Consider the following 16,172-nt stretch of genomic DNA (forward strand, 5'->3'; position numbering starts at 1 on the left):
AAGGAGAAAAACCATACGATAATTTCAATAGATGCAGAAAAAGCATTGGATAAAATCCAGCACCCATTCATGATCAAAACTCTCAACAAAGTGGGAATACAGAGAACATACCTCAACATGATAATAGGCATCTATGACAAACCCACAGCCAATATCATACTCAATGGGCAAAAATTAAAAGAAATCTCCTTAAGATCAGGAACAAGGTAGGGGTGCCCCCTTTCACCAATCTTATTCAACATAGTCCTGGAAGTCCTAGCCACAGCAATCAAACAAGAAGAAGAAATAAAAGGCATTTAAGTTGGAAAAGAAGAAATAAAGCTATCATTATTTGCAGATGATATGATATTGTATATAGAAAACCCTAAAGTCTCAGTCACAAAACTACTGGACCTGATAAATGAATTCAGCAAAGTGGCAGGATATAAAATTAATACTCAGAAATCAGAGGCATTTTTATACACCAACAATGAACAGTCAGAAAGAGAAATTAAGGAAACAATCCCCTTCACTATTACAACCAAAAAAATAAAGTACCTAGGAGTACATTTAACCAAGGAGACTAAAGACTTGTACTCAGAAAATTGTAAAACATTGATAAAAGAAATCAAGGAAGATACAAACAAGGAGAAGCAAATACCGTGCTCATGGTTAGGAAGAATAAACATCATTAAAATGTCTATATTACCCAAAGCAATTTATAAATTCAACGCACTACCAATTAAAATACCAATGACATACTTTAAAGATATAGATCACATATTCCAAAAATTTATATGGAACCAAAAGAGAACACAAATAGCCTCAGCAATCTTAAAAAAAGAAGAATAAAGGGGGGGGGGTATCACACTTCCTGATATCAAGCTATACTACAAGTCCATTGTACTCAAAACAGCCTGGTACTGGCATAAGAACAGGCCCATAGATCAATGGAACAAAACAGAGAACCCAGAAATAAACCCACAGCTCTATGGACAACTGATATTTGACAAAGGAGGTAAGGGCATACAATGGAGTAAAGACAGCCTCTTAAATAAATGGTGTTGGGAAAATTGGATAGCTACCTCAAAAAAATGAAACTAGACCACCAACTTACACCATTCACAAAAATAAACTCAAAATGGATAAAAGACTTAAATGTAAGGCGTGAAACCATAAACATCGTAGAAGAAAACATAGGCAGTAAGCTCTCCGACATCTCTCGCAGCGATATATTTGCTGATTTATCTCCATGGGCAAGTGAAATAAAAGACAGGATAAACAAATGGGACTATATCAAACTAAAAAGCTTTTGCACAGCCAAAGACAATAAGAACAGAATAAAAAGACAAACTACACAATGGGAGAACATATTTGACAGTACATCTGATAAGGGGTTAATAACCAAAATTTATAAAGAACTTGTAAATCTCAACACTAGAAAGACAAACAATCCAATCAAAAAATGGGAAAAAGAAATGAATAGACACTTCTCCAAAGAGGACATTCAGATGGCCAATAGGCATATGAAAAAATGCTCAACATCACTAATCATTAGAGAAATGCAAATTAAAACCACAATGAGATATCACCTCACACCCGTCAGAATGGCGCTCATCAACAAAACAACACAGAATAAGTGCTGGCGAGGAAGTGGAGAAAAGAAAAGGGAACCCTCCTACACTGCTGGTGGGAATGCAGACTAGTGCAGCCTCTGTGGAAAACAGTATGGAGATTCCTCAAAAAATTGAAATTCGAACTGCCTTTTGACCCAGCTACCCCACTTTTAGGAATATACCCCTAGAACACTATAGAACGGTTCCAGAAGGAGAAATGCACCCCATGTTTATATCAGCATTGTTCACAATAGCAAAGATCTGGAAACAGCCCAAGTGTCCGTCAGAGGACGAGTGGATTAAAAAGTTTTGGTACATATATACTATGGAATACTACTCAGCCATAAGATATGATGACATTGGATCATTTACAATAACATGGATGGACCTTGATAACATTATACGGAGTAAATAAGTAAATCAGAAAAAACTAAGAACTATATGAACCCATACATAGATGGGACATAAAAATGAGACTCAGAGACATGGACAAGAATGTGATGGTAACAGAGAGTGGGGTGGAGGGGTGGGGAGGGGGTGAGGAAGGAGAGGGAGGGGGTTGGGGGAGGGGAGGGGCACAAAGAAAACCAGATAGAAGGTGACAGAAGACAATTGACTTTGGGTGAGGGGTATGCAGCATAATCAAATGTCAAAATAATCTGGAGATGTTTTCTCGGAACATATGTACCCTGATTTATCAATGTCACTGCACTAAAATTAATAAAAATAAGATTAAAAAAAAAAAAAAGAGTCCCATCTGGCTCATGAGCCATAGGTTCCGACCCCTGGTCTAGGGGCTCGTTATATACTCTTAATTATACACAGGCGGGGAAAAAGCCTAACATCATGGTATAAGCCTTTGTTTTCACCTACACAGTTTTGGGAAAAGGATGAAGGGGGGATGGGACACAATTCATTAGCAAGTTTATAAGATTTGTCCATAGGATTCATAAAAAGATGTTTCTACACATTAAAACTTACAAGGTAGCCTGACCAGGCGGTGGCGCAGTGGATAGAGCGTCGGACTGGGATGCGGAAGGACCCAGGTTCGAGACCCCAGAGGTCGCGCGCGGGCTCATCTGGCTTGAGCAAAGAGCTCGCCAGCTTGGACCCAAGGTCGCTGGCTCCAGCAGGGGGTTACTCGGTCTACTGAAGGCCCGTGGTCAAGGCACGTGTGAGAAAGCAATCAATGAACAACTAAGAAGTCGCAAGGCGCAACGAGAAACTGATGATTGATGCTTCTCATCTCTCTCTGTTCCTGTCTGTCCCTGTCTATCTCTGCCTCTAAAAAAAAAAAAAAAAAAAAAAAAAAAACTTACAAGGTAACACAATGGTAAAAGTGTCACTTTACATATTAAAAGACATTCCTATATTTTCTAGTGTTCGTTTGCTATTCCTTTGTCCAGAGATACATACATTAACTACATGCTGTCAGGAAGGGAGAGGTAGTTTCCATGAGGACAAATGCCTGTAAATGGCCCATTAATATAAGAAAAGGTTTAATTTAATCTTTCTCCTCCTACACCTGACTAACTATTCCTTACAAGTGTGGGGGAAGGTCAGAGAATCCAAGTCTCCTTCCCCTCTGCATTTACAATACAATGCTATTGGCCATCTTGGTTTTATGCTAATCACAAAAGTACAAACATCATTTACAAAATCTCTCTGTAGCCTAGCCCAAATTAAATAAAATGTTCTTTAAGCTTCCTAAAATATTAATGTTAATTCTGTAGCTTTTGGTACCTTACAACACAGCAACCTCTATGGAGGACAGCAGATATTAATCCAGTCTGTCCTGTGTCATGGTTACTAGAGAAAGTGAGAATTACTGCTTTGTGCATCACCAAATGCCCTGAACACAAGGAATACAAGAAAGGACATCGTCTACCAAAGATACTTTATTTATCACCTTTCACATGAACAGTCAATAACAAATAATAACAACAACAAATAAAAATAACTTGCAAGGGGACCAGACATTTGACATAAATAAGGACACTATTAACATTAGAGAAAGCCTGTGCTGCCCCCTTCCATGGCTGTGTATGTGTTGGTGGCCACAGCTAAGCCTCTGTCACTTCTAGGCCCCGCATCGCAAGGCTGGACATCAGGATCCAGAGCACAAGCTCCCTCTCTCACCATCAGCCAGACAGAATGTCTGCAATTTCCAGGTGACTTCAAGCTCTTGCTCCTGGGGTTTTGGTCCTCACACCTATTCCCAGTCTCTGAGTCTTGGGCAGGGGGTGAATTAGAGGATGTGCCCATTTGCTCATTGAGGAGGGGAGTCTGAGTATGAAGGTGAGGCCTGCATACCTTCTCCCTTACTCATCCTGTCGGTCCGGCCTCCTGCCTCTGCTCCTCCTGCTCCTGGTCACATTCTTTCCTCCTGCCTCTCCTTCCTACTGGTATTTCAAAAACTCTAGAATGCACTCCATGATGAACATTTCTAGTCCAAGCCTTCCAATTCACAAAAAGGTCCTGTATTCTATCACCCCTGCAAAAGCTGAGAGACATGTCTTTTTTCTGTTTTCTTGGTTTGGGACTAGGTCACAAGCCCTGGCAATTCAATGTCACTTTAGGGCAGTGAAATCCCTAAAGCTGAAGGATAGAAGGAGAACCTGAAAAGCTGGTTTCTCTTCCCATGCCCTGGGACCTCCTCAGCTGGTGTGTAAGTCTCCCAGAATTCAGTTACTTATCTGTAGGCTATCAACTCAAGAGCAACATTTCCCTAGGAGTGAAAAACCTTGGAAAACTTTTCTCTAGATTGACAATGGTTCCTGTTGCCCTCAAGGAAAAGAAATACCCTAACCATTGTACTGATTGGATAAAACCAATTGTCTTATAAAAGTTAACAGCATCTAATTGTATTTAATTTCATAGCTATTTAGTTAGCAGACAAGCTGTAGTCACTGCGAACATTCACAACTTCCATTCAGAGAGGCTAGGTGTCAGATGGAAGAAAAATACCAACGGCCAGATCTTCACTGCTGTTCACTTCTCCATCAGTGTCTTAGTCAGAATAAAAGCTCAGATGCTGGGCCATGGATGGTTCCAAATTTTCATCATCCTAGATAAAAAGAAAGAGGGGAAGAAAGATGAGCTTTAAGAAAAAAAGTATTCCAACAGAAACACATGAGAAGATTTAGATTAATAAATTATTAGCATTATTTTAATTAACATTATTTGAATACTGTTTTTAAATTAGAACCGGTCACTGTGCTAGATCTTTGTCCTATGAAATAGGATTTATTTTGTCCATTTCATAGTTGAGAAGACAAACCCAGGGAAGTCAAATAAGTTGCCTTGAGTTCACACAGCTGGTAACAGGAAGGGCAAGGCCTCAACCCCAGGTGTGTCTGACTCTAAATCCCATACTTAGTCTACCATTAAAGATTCTCTTCAGGTTACACTTAAAGTAAGGGCTCCACAGCTAAGGAGGAGAGCAGGTTTTTGAACGAGTTTCGTGGTTAAAGTTGACCTTGGGTGGGGCCAACAGGTGCTCCCACAGGACATCCATTTGTGGCTCTTGCTGGCTAGCCCGTGTCTGACCCAACGTGGTGTGTGTTGGTGTGTGTTGTGCAAGTCATTCCTTTGTACACACATTAGACTTTCTTGACCAAAGGACAGTTTATGCACCACATAAACCATAGGATTTCCAAATAAAAGTAAGTCAAGTTTTCCCAGAATGTTCAAAGTGCGTTAAGATCCTTAAAGGCAGCGTGCTCCCCAGGGCAGCAGAGGTGAAATGTAACCACGGAGCCCCTGGAGCCTACGCCAGCCCCCTCAGCCCCCCACCACCCTCCATGGCCTTCTCCCTTTTTATCCTCTGTTTTTCTACTCTTCTGAGTATGCTTCACCCTAACCCTTCCTTCTTTCCCTTTCTCCCCTTTTTGTTCCTTTTTATTAAAAAACAAAGTAATTTCTCTCCTTGCCCTCTTTTTCTTGGCTCTTCTCTGGCCCTGTCTCCACCTCCCTCACTGTCTCTCCTTTTATTCATCTCAGTCCATTGTCACTGTCCCCAGGAGAGTCGCCTCTTCCACGCTTCCTCCTTTTGCATTTCCTTTGGATCAATTTCACTGAGCAATGCCAGCTATGATTGTCCAACACAAATCTAATGAGTACAAGCTATTCCTTGACAGCCCTTCCATGGGAAATAGCCATTCACCAGCCTGACTTGCCTTATCTCTCTTTAGAAAGTGATTGGGTTGCCTTGAAGTCTGGGGAGAGGAAAGGAGAGGCTGACACGGGCTGGCTGGAAAGGATCCACAGAACCACGTTCACATCCAATAGTCCTCCTCAGACCTGACCTAAGTCCTCGGTCCTTAGCCTGGGGATTGTAACTCAACCCCACACAACCACTGGAGTCACAGCCATAGAAGCTTGCATTTTCAAAGGACCTTAAGGGAATCTAAATTAAGCTGCTGCTGCTGCCTCTATTTTTATTTCATTTTATTTTATTTTTTATAGCTGAAGAAGTAGATGGCCAAGGAATTGAGCGACGTAGCTAAAGTCACATAGATGGTTAGTGTTAGGGGCCAAGTGGTGGCTATTTACAATAACAGAGAGCTTCTTCTGCTCTTTCTCTTTTGATTCAAAAAGAAAAAGGCTGCAAGGTGGCCAGGGCTTGGTGAAGATATGATAGCCAGGTCCCTGCTCTGCCCTGGGACATTTCACTCAGAAAAACCAAACAGAAGCCCACGGTCTCACCTAATAGTCAGGGCGGGGCATGCCTCTCTGGCTGATATAGGGATTCTGCAGCTGGCTGTCCTTGGGGATGGCCATTCTGACTTTAGGGAAGATGCTCCCTTCTGCTATTTGATTGCTGAAGCCTGTCGTTTGCTGCAGTTTCAGATTTTGAAAGTCGTTCTCAATCAAGTTCTCTTCTTCAATATCCTTTTTTTTCTTTGATCTGTAATTAGTAACAGGAATTAGGACCTGGCAATGGCAGGAAGTTCCTGAAAGCAAGTGTTAATACTATTAAACATTTTTATTTTTATTGATTTGAGAGAGAGAGAGGAAGAGAGAGGGGCAAGGGGAGAGGTGTGGGGGAGAGAAGCATCAACTAACTTGTTCCACTTGGTTGTTCCATTTAGTTGTGCCCTCATTGGTTGCTTCTCTTATGTGCCCTGATCAGGGATTGAACCCACAACCTCGGCAGTCAGGGATGACACTCTATCCACTGAACAACCCAGCCAGGGCATTAATACTCTTTTCTCTCTCTCTCTCTCTCCTTTTTTTTTTTTTTTTTTTTTTTGAGAGGCTGGAACATGGAGTTGTTTCTGTATGTGCCCTGACCGGGGAACTGAACCAGCAACCTCTGTGCCCAGGATGATGCTCCAACCAAGCTATATGGCCAGGGCTTAATTTCTTTTATTTTCAGAGAGACAGAGAGAGGAAAAGAGAGAGAAGGGAAGGGGAAGGGAGCATTCATTTGTTGTTCCACTCAGTCATGCATTTCATTGGCTGCTTCCCTTATGTGCCCTGACCAGGGATTGAACCTGCAACGTTGTTGTTTCAGTATGACACTCTTAAATGACTAGCTAAATAGCCAGGGCACTAATATACTTTAAAAAAATGTTTTAAAATTTGGAAATATTTTCAAATTTACGTGTGAGTTACCAAAAAAATAATACACAAAGTTTTCATACATCATCTCCTAGATTCCCCAATTGCTAACACTTTTGGACCACTTAAGAATAAGTTGAAGACCTAGTAACTCATTACCCCATAATATTTCATTACTTTGTTCAGTGTAGATTCCCTAGTTTAAGGACAGTCTCCTCATAAGCTTCGGGTAACCATCAAAACCAGAAGGCTACCACTGATTTGACATTATCACTCAATTCCACCAATTCATATAAATTTTGCTAATGATGATAGTATTCTTAAATGTTCTTTTGAATTATTTATAAAAACAATAACTAAAGTCAAAGAGGAAAGATGATTTGTGATATAACTTTACATTCAAGCCAAGTCAATGTCTATAGAAGCACCTCAGTGAATAAAACGAGTTAAAGGTATAAAGGTCTTAATACCTTTCAGTATTGGCCTCTCAAGGGTAAGGATTTAGAGCCATGTGAAAGTTCTTGCAGGTAAGGGAGGCATCTACCCTAGCTGACTATGATCATGACCCTGTTCTTCCTTCTGTCCCACAGGCCACGGACCTGCTCCTGCGGTGGCCCCTAGACTGTAGGGGTGGGGACCATAGGGTCCTCCCAGCTCCCAGGGTCACAGTCTCTCTTCCTCAGTCACACTGAGAATGTCATGAAGGAAGACCCACTCAACCTGTCTTGTAGTGGCCAGCCTAGCCCACCGTCCAGTTCCTGCTCTTTGACAGCACTCCTGGCTAAGTGCTGAGGAGAGGCTTGCTTACCTTCGAAATGTGCAGGAAATAACTTTTGGTGTGTGTTCCTAGGAACTACGAATCTGAGGCTGAGCTAAGAGCAAACACAGGTCTACAGCAGGAAGGAGGGTTTGAGAGGCATGGCTGTGCCCGGGCCATAAGGTTCCAGAGCAGCCCCTGAGGACCCTGGAGACTCAGACAGACAGCCAGTCCTCCTAAGGAAGGAGGAGACAGCCTCGCTCCGTGGCCGCGCTGTTCTGCACCTCTCCCTGGAGAGGGAGACACATTCCCAGCTCCCAGCTTTTTGTCCTTATAATTGTCTCTGAGGAAGAGTTAGTATCAAAACAAGTTGTTTTAAAAAAGGAGGAAACAGGCCCTGGCCGGTTGGCTCAGCGGTAGAGCGTTGGCCTGGCGTGCGGGGGACCCGGGTTCGATTCCCAGCCAGGGCACATAGGAGAAGCGCCCATTTGCTTCTCCACCACCCCCCTTCCTCTCTGTCTCTCTCTTCCCCTCCTGCAGCCAAGGCTCCATTGGAGCAAAGATGGCCCGGGCACTGGGGATGGCTCCTTGGCCTCTGCCCCAGGCGCTAGAGTGGCTCTGGTCACGGCAGAGCGATGCCCTGGAGGGGCAGAGCATCGCCCCCTGGTGGGCAGAGCGTCGCCCCTGGTGGGCGTGCCGGGTGGATCCCGGTCGGGCGCATGCGGGAGTCTGTCTGACTGTCTCTCCCTGTTTCCAGCTTCAGAAAAAAAAAAAAAAAAAGGAGGAAACAAAATATTTTAGGAATCTAAAATCTGTTTATCTTCCACATTATAGTGTAAAGATACCTATTTTGCCAAAATATAAGATATGAGCTAAATGCAATTTTTAAAAGTAGCTTGACCTCCACTTGGTACATTTGACTAGAATAGATAGTAGTGTTCTCTCTCCCTGTTAATGGAGGGAACTTTAGGATATCTAAATATTTATTGAATAAATGAACGGATCCTACTGAAGAGGAGCACTTAAGTGCCCTGGCTGAGAAGTGGCCAGGTAGGAAAAACATTTGTATTTAAACCCAGAGGATTCTAGCAGCAGGGGCCGATTTTTTTTTTTAATTATTTTTTTATTTTTTATTATTTATTATAATAGGGACAGACAGACAGGAAGGGAGAGAGATGAGAAACATCAATTCTTCATTGCGGTTCTTAGTTGTTCATTGATTGATTTCTCATATGTGCCTTGACGGGGGTGGGGGGGCGACAGCAGATCGAGTGACCCCTTGCTCGAGCCAGCGACCTTGGGCTTAAGCTGGTGAGCTTTTGCTCAAACCAGATGAGCCCGCACTCAAGCTGGCGACCTCAGGGTCTCGAACCTGGATCCTTCCGCATCCCAGTTCGATGCTCTATCCACTGTGCCACAGCCTGGTCAGGCAGGGGGCCGATTTTTGATCCTATGCAGCAAGGCCCTGGGCAGGGGACTGACTTAATGAAAATGACATTTGATAACATTAATGGAGTTAAATACTATTAACAAAGAGTTTTCATAAGAAAGTGATTGCTAGATCACATTATAGTATTAAGCTAAAATAATCTCAACAAAAAATATTATTATTATTTTTTTTACAGAGACAGAGAGTCAGAGAGAGGGATAGATAGGGACAGACAGACAGGAAGGGAGAGAGATGAGAAGCATCAATCATCAGTTTTTTGTTGTGACACCTTAGTTGTTCATTGATTGCTTTCTCATATGTGCCTTGACAGAGGGCCTTCAGCAGACCGAGTAACCCCTTGCTCAAGCCAATGACCTTGGGTCCAAGCTGGTGATCCTTGCTCAAACCAGATGAGTTGTGTTCAAGCTGGCAAACTCAGGGTCTCGAACCTGGGTCCCCCGCATCCCAGTCCTAAGCTCTATCCACTGTGCCACCGCCTGGTCAGGCTCAACAAAAATTATTTTAAAACACAAGGGACACAAAATTATGTATATAATACCCTTTAAAAAGATAGAGGAAAGCCTGGAGGAATAAATGTCACAAATGTTAGTTGCCTCAGGGTGGTGAGTTCCATGGGTGGTTTTTTATTTCACTCCTCTACACATTCCTCTAGTTTCCAGATTTTCTTCAATAGTCATGTAGAACTTATATAATCAAAAGAAAATTAAGGTAAGAAAAAAATTCAGTGGTTTTAGAGAAGGCTCGCCTTACTTCCCTTCTCTGGCCTGGGAAAGGCTGTGTCTGTTTGGAAACCAGAGTGTAATGTGGGCAGCGCTGTGCCCCAGGGCACGGACGTTTCTGTTTCATACCTCGTCAAGATCAGTGCAATCACCATGGCAAGAATGAGGACGCCAGCAATGGTGCCCACGATAGTGAGAATCAGCTGAAATTCTAAAAGGGAAAAGAGAATACTGTAGTGGGAACAGCGTCTCACAGGTCGGCCCCACTCTCTGCCTATGGCGCGCATACGTGCGTTCCCCGGGCTCCTGGCTGAGAGGACAGTCAGGCTCTCATCTCTGCCCCCTCCAAGGCCAGGCTGGGTGAGTGGCTCACCTCCTTTATGTCTCCCCCCACATCTCCAAATGCCAACTGTTCCTGATTCAGAACTCAATCAGAAGAGGCAGCCTTGCCAGATAGAAGACCATAAACTGCACGGACACTATGGCGGTAGGTACTTCCTGGGTTTGGGGGGGAATGGGACCTCAACCAAGGACCACACTACCTCCTGAGCTCTGCGGCCTTTGCCTGCCCACCACACCTGACCTTCCTGATAAGCTGGGGGAACTAGGTTGGAGTAAATTGTCACCCATAGAGGAGCTAGGTGATGGATTAATGGTAACAGCTTGGTAGAATCAGTGCCGGAAGAGCCCGGAGGTTCGTGGCCGCCGCCCTCCTGCTCTGGGTGTGCTGTCTGTCTAGCACCACGGAACCCGCGAACAATGGCTGTGAGACGGCCCATAAGTGCAACGTACCCAGAGGATTTCAAACACATTTGAAATAAACTAAAATTTCTCATGAATCATTCTAATATTGATTACATGTTGAAATGATAGTTTTGATACATTGAGTGAAATAAAATGTTATTAAAATCAATTTCACCCATTTCTCTTTACTTCTTTAAATTTACTTAGAATTTTTAAAATTGAAATTAAACATGAAGTTCATATTCTATTTCCATTAGCTAGTGGTGCTCTAGGCCCTTTTTCCCTGGGCAATGTGGCCATGTGCCAGCTCCCACCTGGCTTTGTGGGGCCACAGGCCATTAAGCCTGGAAATCACCCCAACAGTCCCCTAACCTAAGCCTCTCATTTTATAGGTGGGGACACTGAAAGTCCAGAAGGAAGAAATGATTTAGCAAAGCCAACCTTGCCACAAATCACAGTAGAAATCAAGAACATTTCTCATCACTAACTTTGGGGCTGGCTGGTGGCCAACAGTAATATTTCCTTCATCTTGGATCGCTGATCTTTAGTTCATTATGTAAAAACTTTAATGTAAAATAATTTAAAATATAAAGTTAATGTCATCCTAATTTGGTGGGTGTGGGGCATGAAATGAAGCAACTGAATTTGCAATAATATGATCTCACACTAAGAAACAGCTCTGGAACCATATTTGCATATTTAAATGTCTGGTTTCCAGTTCTGCTCTCCCATGACCACAAACATTTTTGAAAGATACTTGTCTTTTCTCCTTCCTAGTAGCAGAAAATGCATATTTAAGCTAGTGTAGAAAATGAATAGAATGTTAGGACACCTTTCCCTCACTGGGGACTGGTCCAGAGGTGCCAGCCTGCCTCTTGGGCTGAGTTCTGTGATTTCTGGTAGCACAGGAGCTGCTGCCTGTGACCTAAGGGCTGGATGGGGTGACATGACCCAGAAGACAATGTGCTGTCAGATTTTCTCCCTCTTTATGAAGGGAGCCAGGAGCTTTGGGGACCACACTGAGTTTTGAATGTGGTTAATATTTGTTTTTTCCAGGGGCTTAACAACAAAGCAAGACCTGTATACTCACGGTCTTCACAGTTGACTCCGCTGTAGCCAAATGCACACCTGAAAGACAATGGACAACAGGAAACCAGGGTAAAGGGATGTTGGAGCGTGTCAGAGTTCCCACCCAACCTCCATGTCTTCCCTTCCATCTTTCTCTCCTGCCTTGTTTCTTCCCCTCTTTCTTTTTTCTCCCTTACAGTCCCATTCTCCAGGTGAACACCTTCCATGGAGCTCTGGAAGATGAAGGGGGTTACACAATCCCAAACAGTCTCATTTCCCACTGACTGAATACTCCATCCTTGAGCTCCAGGACTATTAGCAATACCGGCGAAGCTGAGGCCCCGAGGCAGGGAACAGAGCAGGACCCCCTCGGGCTGTGACGCTGTGCGGTCCTGCCTGGCACTTATTTGCTGCCCTGTGAGCTGGGGCAGTTATTTATATTCTCTGAGCGTCAGTTTCCTCACCTGAAAATGGGGAACTAATGCAATCATGACAGTGTTGTTGTGTGAGGGGTATTACCTAGTGTGGGTCCTGGCACACAATGTTCAAAAGTGTCCGATGCTGCTGCTGCTGCTGCTGCTGCTCTCTATCTGCTAACTTATACCAGCATACCAACTTCCTGACCCCAAAGCCACGTTGCAAGCTCTATCCTTTTTATCCTTTCCCCCATACCTAAGCTCCAGCTATGGCAAGATTTAAAAAGGAGGATCTCCCTTACGCTTGACAGCTCCCACGCTCATCCTTCTGGTAGCCCGGCAGGCACACGCACTTAGCGCCCACGCTGGCCTTCACTAGGCACTGCATGTTGCGTGCCGCGCTGCAGGTATCAGGACACTGTGGATCTGGAAGTTCAAAACACAGTGATTTCTGGGTCATTTTCAGAAACAACCTCTTCAGCCCCAGAGCGATATGTCACAGAATGCAATGTTTTCATGTTAGTTTTTCTAGGTGAGACGAGGTGCTCACTGACATGCCCCTGTGAAGCCTGCCTCGTAGCTCGCAGCCAAGGCCACGCTCCAGGTCCGCCCATCTAAAGCCAAAACTCACATCCCTCACAATCCGAAATGCGTGTGGACACCTGAGCAGCGAAGTCTGTATTTTGCAAATGTGAAAGGAGAGAGGGTAGAAGTTGTGAAGAACATTTAGAAGCAGGTGGGACACTTACCAAGACAGAAAGGGGTCTGCGGGTTAGGGCGTTCTAGGCCCTCTTTGCATCTGCACTGTAAACCATCGCTGCAGCCGTCCTTCTCCTGTACACAACCATAAAACTCACAGCGGTCTTGCACTGAGGGGCACAAATAATTCGAAAATATATTCATCAAGACAATATAGAGAAAGTAACTCGTGAACCCCCCCCCACACAAAGCCGGCTCCACTGTTGTTATAATTACCGAGTGTGGGTGGGGTATAGTGGAACAGGGAGAGAGAGAGGTGAGAAGTATCAACTCAGCTGCTTCACTTAAGTTGTTCATGATTGTTTCTCATATGTGCCTTGACTGGGGGGCTCCAGTCAAGCCAGTGACCCCTTGCCCAAGCCAGTAACCTTGGGCTTCAAGCAGCAACCTTTGAGCTCAAGCCAGCGACCATGTCAATGATTCCCCATTCAAGCCAGTGATCCCATGATCAAGCTAGTGAGCCTGTGCTCAAGCTGGTGACGAGGTTTTGAACCTGGGACCTCAATATCCCAGGTTGACACTCTATCCACTGTGCCACCACAGGTCAGGCTATAATTGCTTAAAAAAATTTTTTTTCCCATTGATTTGAGGGAGAGAAAAAGAGAGAGGAGAAAAGAGGGAGAAAGGTAAGGGAAAAGAGAGAGAGAGAGAAGCATCAACTTGTTGTTCCACTTAGTTGTTCCATTTAGTTGTGCACTCACTGATTGTTTCTCATGTGTGCCTTGACCAGGGATTGAACCTGTGACCTTGGCCAGGATGATACGTTTATCAATTAAGCCACTGGCCACGCCCTATAATTGCTTTTTAATAAGTTTTGGGATTTAACAAATAAAAATCTGAAATTCTAAAATCCAACTCCTCTGTCCTCTCTTCCGTATCTATTTTCTTACCTTATTCAATTCAAATTAATTCAATCCAAAGCAGTGCAACTCTGTTCTAATTCAAGATCTCTTTTGTACCGACCTCTGCCTCGGATTCTATGAGGCACACAGCAGCTATGTAACTTTTAGGTCCCATTTTTGTAGAGTTACATGTTTGAACCTGTAGAGAGTTGTTTCAAGCGATTCATAATCTAGACTTTAAGTACAAGGGGAATTCGGGGGCTCAAGAAGCTTAAGATACCATCATGGGGAGATGGGAATTGCACTGTTTTGAAAGATAGGGAAGATTTGAACCGTCAAAGGAGAGACAAAGGCATAAAAAGACATACTCTCTCTTTCTAAGGAGAGTAACACTGAGGCATACAAAGAAGCCAAGAATTGTTATCAGGGAGTACTGGTGTTGTATTTGAATGGGGAAAGGCAGTGTAGTGAAGTGGAAGGAAACAGAAAACTCTTGGCTGTGCCATTTATGAGTTATCACTTGGGCTCTCTCTGTTCAACCATTTGATTTTTGGTGAATCCAAGTTCCCTCCATCTATAAAATGGGGCTAATAATTCTTGTTTCACATAATTATGAGAATTCAACGAGCTAGTGTAAATGCAAACCCAAGAGTCTCAATAAGTAATTATTCTTTTGTTCATTCATAGGGAAGGCATGGTTTAAATTTCAGGTTAAGGACGATGACTTTAATCCTATAAAGCTGAAAATTCATTGGTAGATTTTTAAAAAGATTTTATTCATTTGAGAGAGAGAGAGAGAGATGGGGAAAGGAGCAGGAAGCATCAACTCCCATATGTGCCTTGACCAGGCAAGCCCAGGGTTTTGAACCAGCAACCTCAGCGTTCCAGGTCGACGCTAAATTTATCCACTGCACCACCATGGGTCAGGCCATTGGTAGATTTTGAGCAGAAGTGTGGCATGAGAAAGCAATCTTTTAAGAATGCTAGTCTAGCCTGACTTGTGGTGGCGCAGTGGATAAAGCATCGACCTGGAATGCTGAGGTCACAGGTTAAGTCCCTGAGCTTGCCTGGTCAAGGCACATACAGGAAGCAACTACTATGGGTAGATGCTTCCCACTCTCCCCCCCTCCAAAAGTCAACAAATAAAATCTAAAAAAAAAAAAAAAGAATGTCAGTCTAGAATGGATAAAGAGGCAGTACATATATTTACAATGGAATATTACTTGGCCTTAAAAAGAATGAAATCTTGCCATCTGTGACATAAATGGACCTAGAGGATATTGTGCTGAGTGAGATAACTCAGAGAAATATAAATACCATATGATCTTATGTGAATACGGAATCTAAGAAGCAAAATAAACAAACAAAACAGAAACAAACTCATAGATAACAAAGAACAAACTGATGGTTGCCAGATAGAAGGGGGATTGGAGAAGCAGGTGAAGAGGGAAAGGGATTAAGACATACAAATTGCCAGTTATGTAAATAGTCATGGGGATGTAAAGCCCAGCCCAGGGAACATAGTGATATTGTAATGATGCTGTATGGTGTCAGATGAGCTTCATAAGGTATATAAATGTCTAATCCAGGGGTCCCCAAACTACTGCCCGCGGGCCGCATGCGGCCCCCTGAGGCCATTTATCCGGCCCCCGCCACACTTCCGGAAGGGGCACCTCTTTCATTGGTGGTCAGTGAGAGGAGCACATTGACCATCTCATTAGCCAAAAGCAGGCCCATAGTTCCCATTGAAATACCGGTCAGTTTGTTGACTTAAGTTTACTTGTTCTTTATTTTAAATATTGTATTTGTTCCCATTTTGTTTTTTTACTTTAAAATAAGATATGTGCAGTATGCACAGGGATTTGTTCATAGTTTTTTTTTTATAGTCCGGCCCTCCAACGGTCTGAGGGACAGTGAACTGACCCCCTGTGTAAAAAGTTTGGGGACCCCTGGTCTAATCCCTATGTTGTACACCTGAAACTAATATAATATTGTGTCAACTGTGATTGAAAAGCAAATTTTAAAAAGGGTATTAGTCTTGATGCAGGTTGGAAGGCATTCAGACTAAAAAAGATGAGTCTGAGACTAGATTAGGAGTGAGAACAGGAGGAGATATAACACCCATGTGGTTACTCCCTTCTAAACATCCCAGACTTATAACAAGCCTTACTTCCTCATCTGCTGTTTAAAAATGCCTCCAATTAAAAGGTTCTACACTCTTTGGGCCAGATGAGAGAATCTGTCTTTGCAGCAGAAG

At 43.4% G+C, this 16,172-nt stretch overlaps 1 protein-coding gene across 1 annotated transcript in view; it reads right to left on the bottom strand.

Moving 5' to 3' along the window:
• Positions 1-3,475: 3,475 nt before the first annotated feature.
• Positions 3,476-16,172, bottom strand: part of MUC13 (mucin 13, cell surface associated) — a 28,630-nt gene continuing 15,933 nt past the window's right edge. Inside the window, exons 7-12 of the mRNA XM_066241510.1 lie at positions 13,064-13,183; positions 12,617-12,740; positions 11,921-11,958; positions 10,216-10,297; positions 6,303-6,504; positions 3,476-4,662 (exon numbers count right to left, since the gene is read on the bottom strand). Coding sequence (XP_066097607.1) covers positions 6,303-6,504; positions 10,216-10,297; positions 11,921-11,958; positions 12,617-12,740; positions 13,064-13,183 — 566 coding nt within the window. The 3' untranslated portion in view covers positions 3,476-4,662. The remainder of the gene's footprint in view (positions 4,663-6,302; positions 6,505-10,215; positions 10,298-11,920; positions 11,959-12,616; positions 12,741-13,063; positions 13,184-16,172) is intronic.

Source organism: Saccopteryx bilineata, chromosome 8 (genome assembly GCF_036850765.1).
Source record: "Saccopteryx bilineata isolate mSacBil1 chromosome 8, mSacBil1_pri_phased_curated, whole genome shotgun sequence".
In the NCBI taxonomy this organism is placed as follows: Eukaryota; Metazoa; Chordata; class Mammalia; order Chiroptera; family Emballonuridae; genus Saccopteryx; species Saccopteryx bilineata.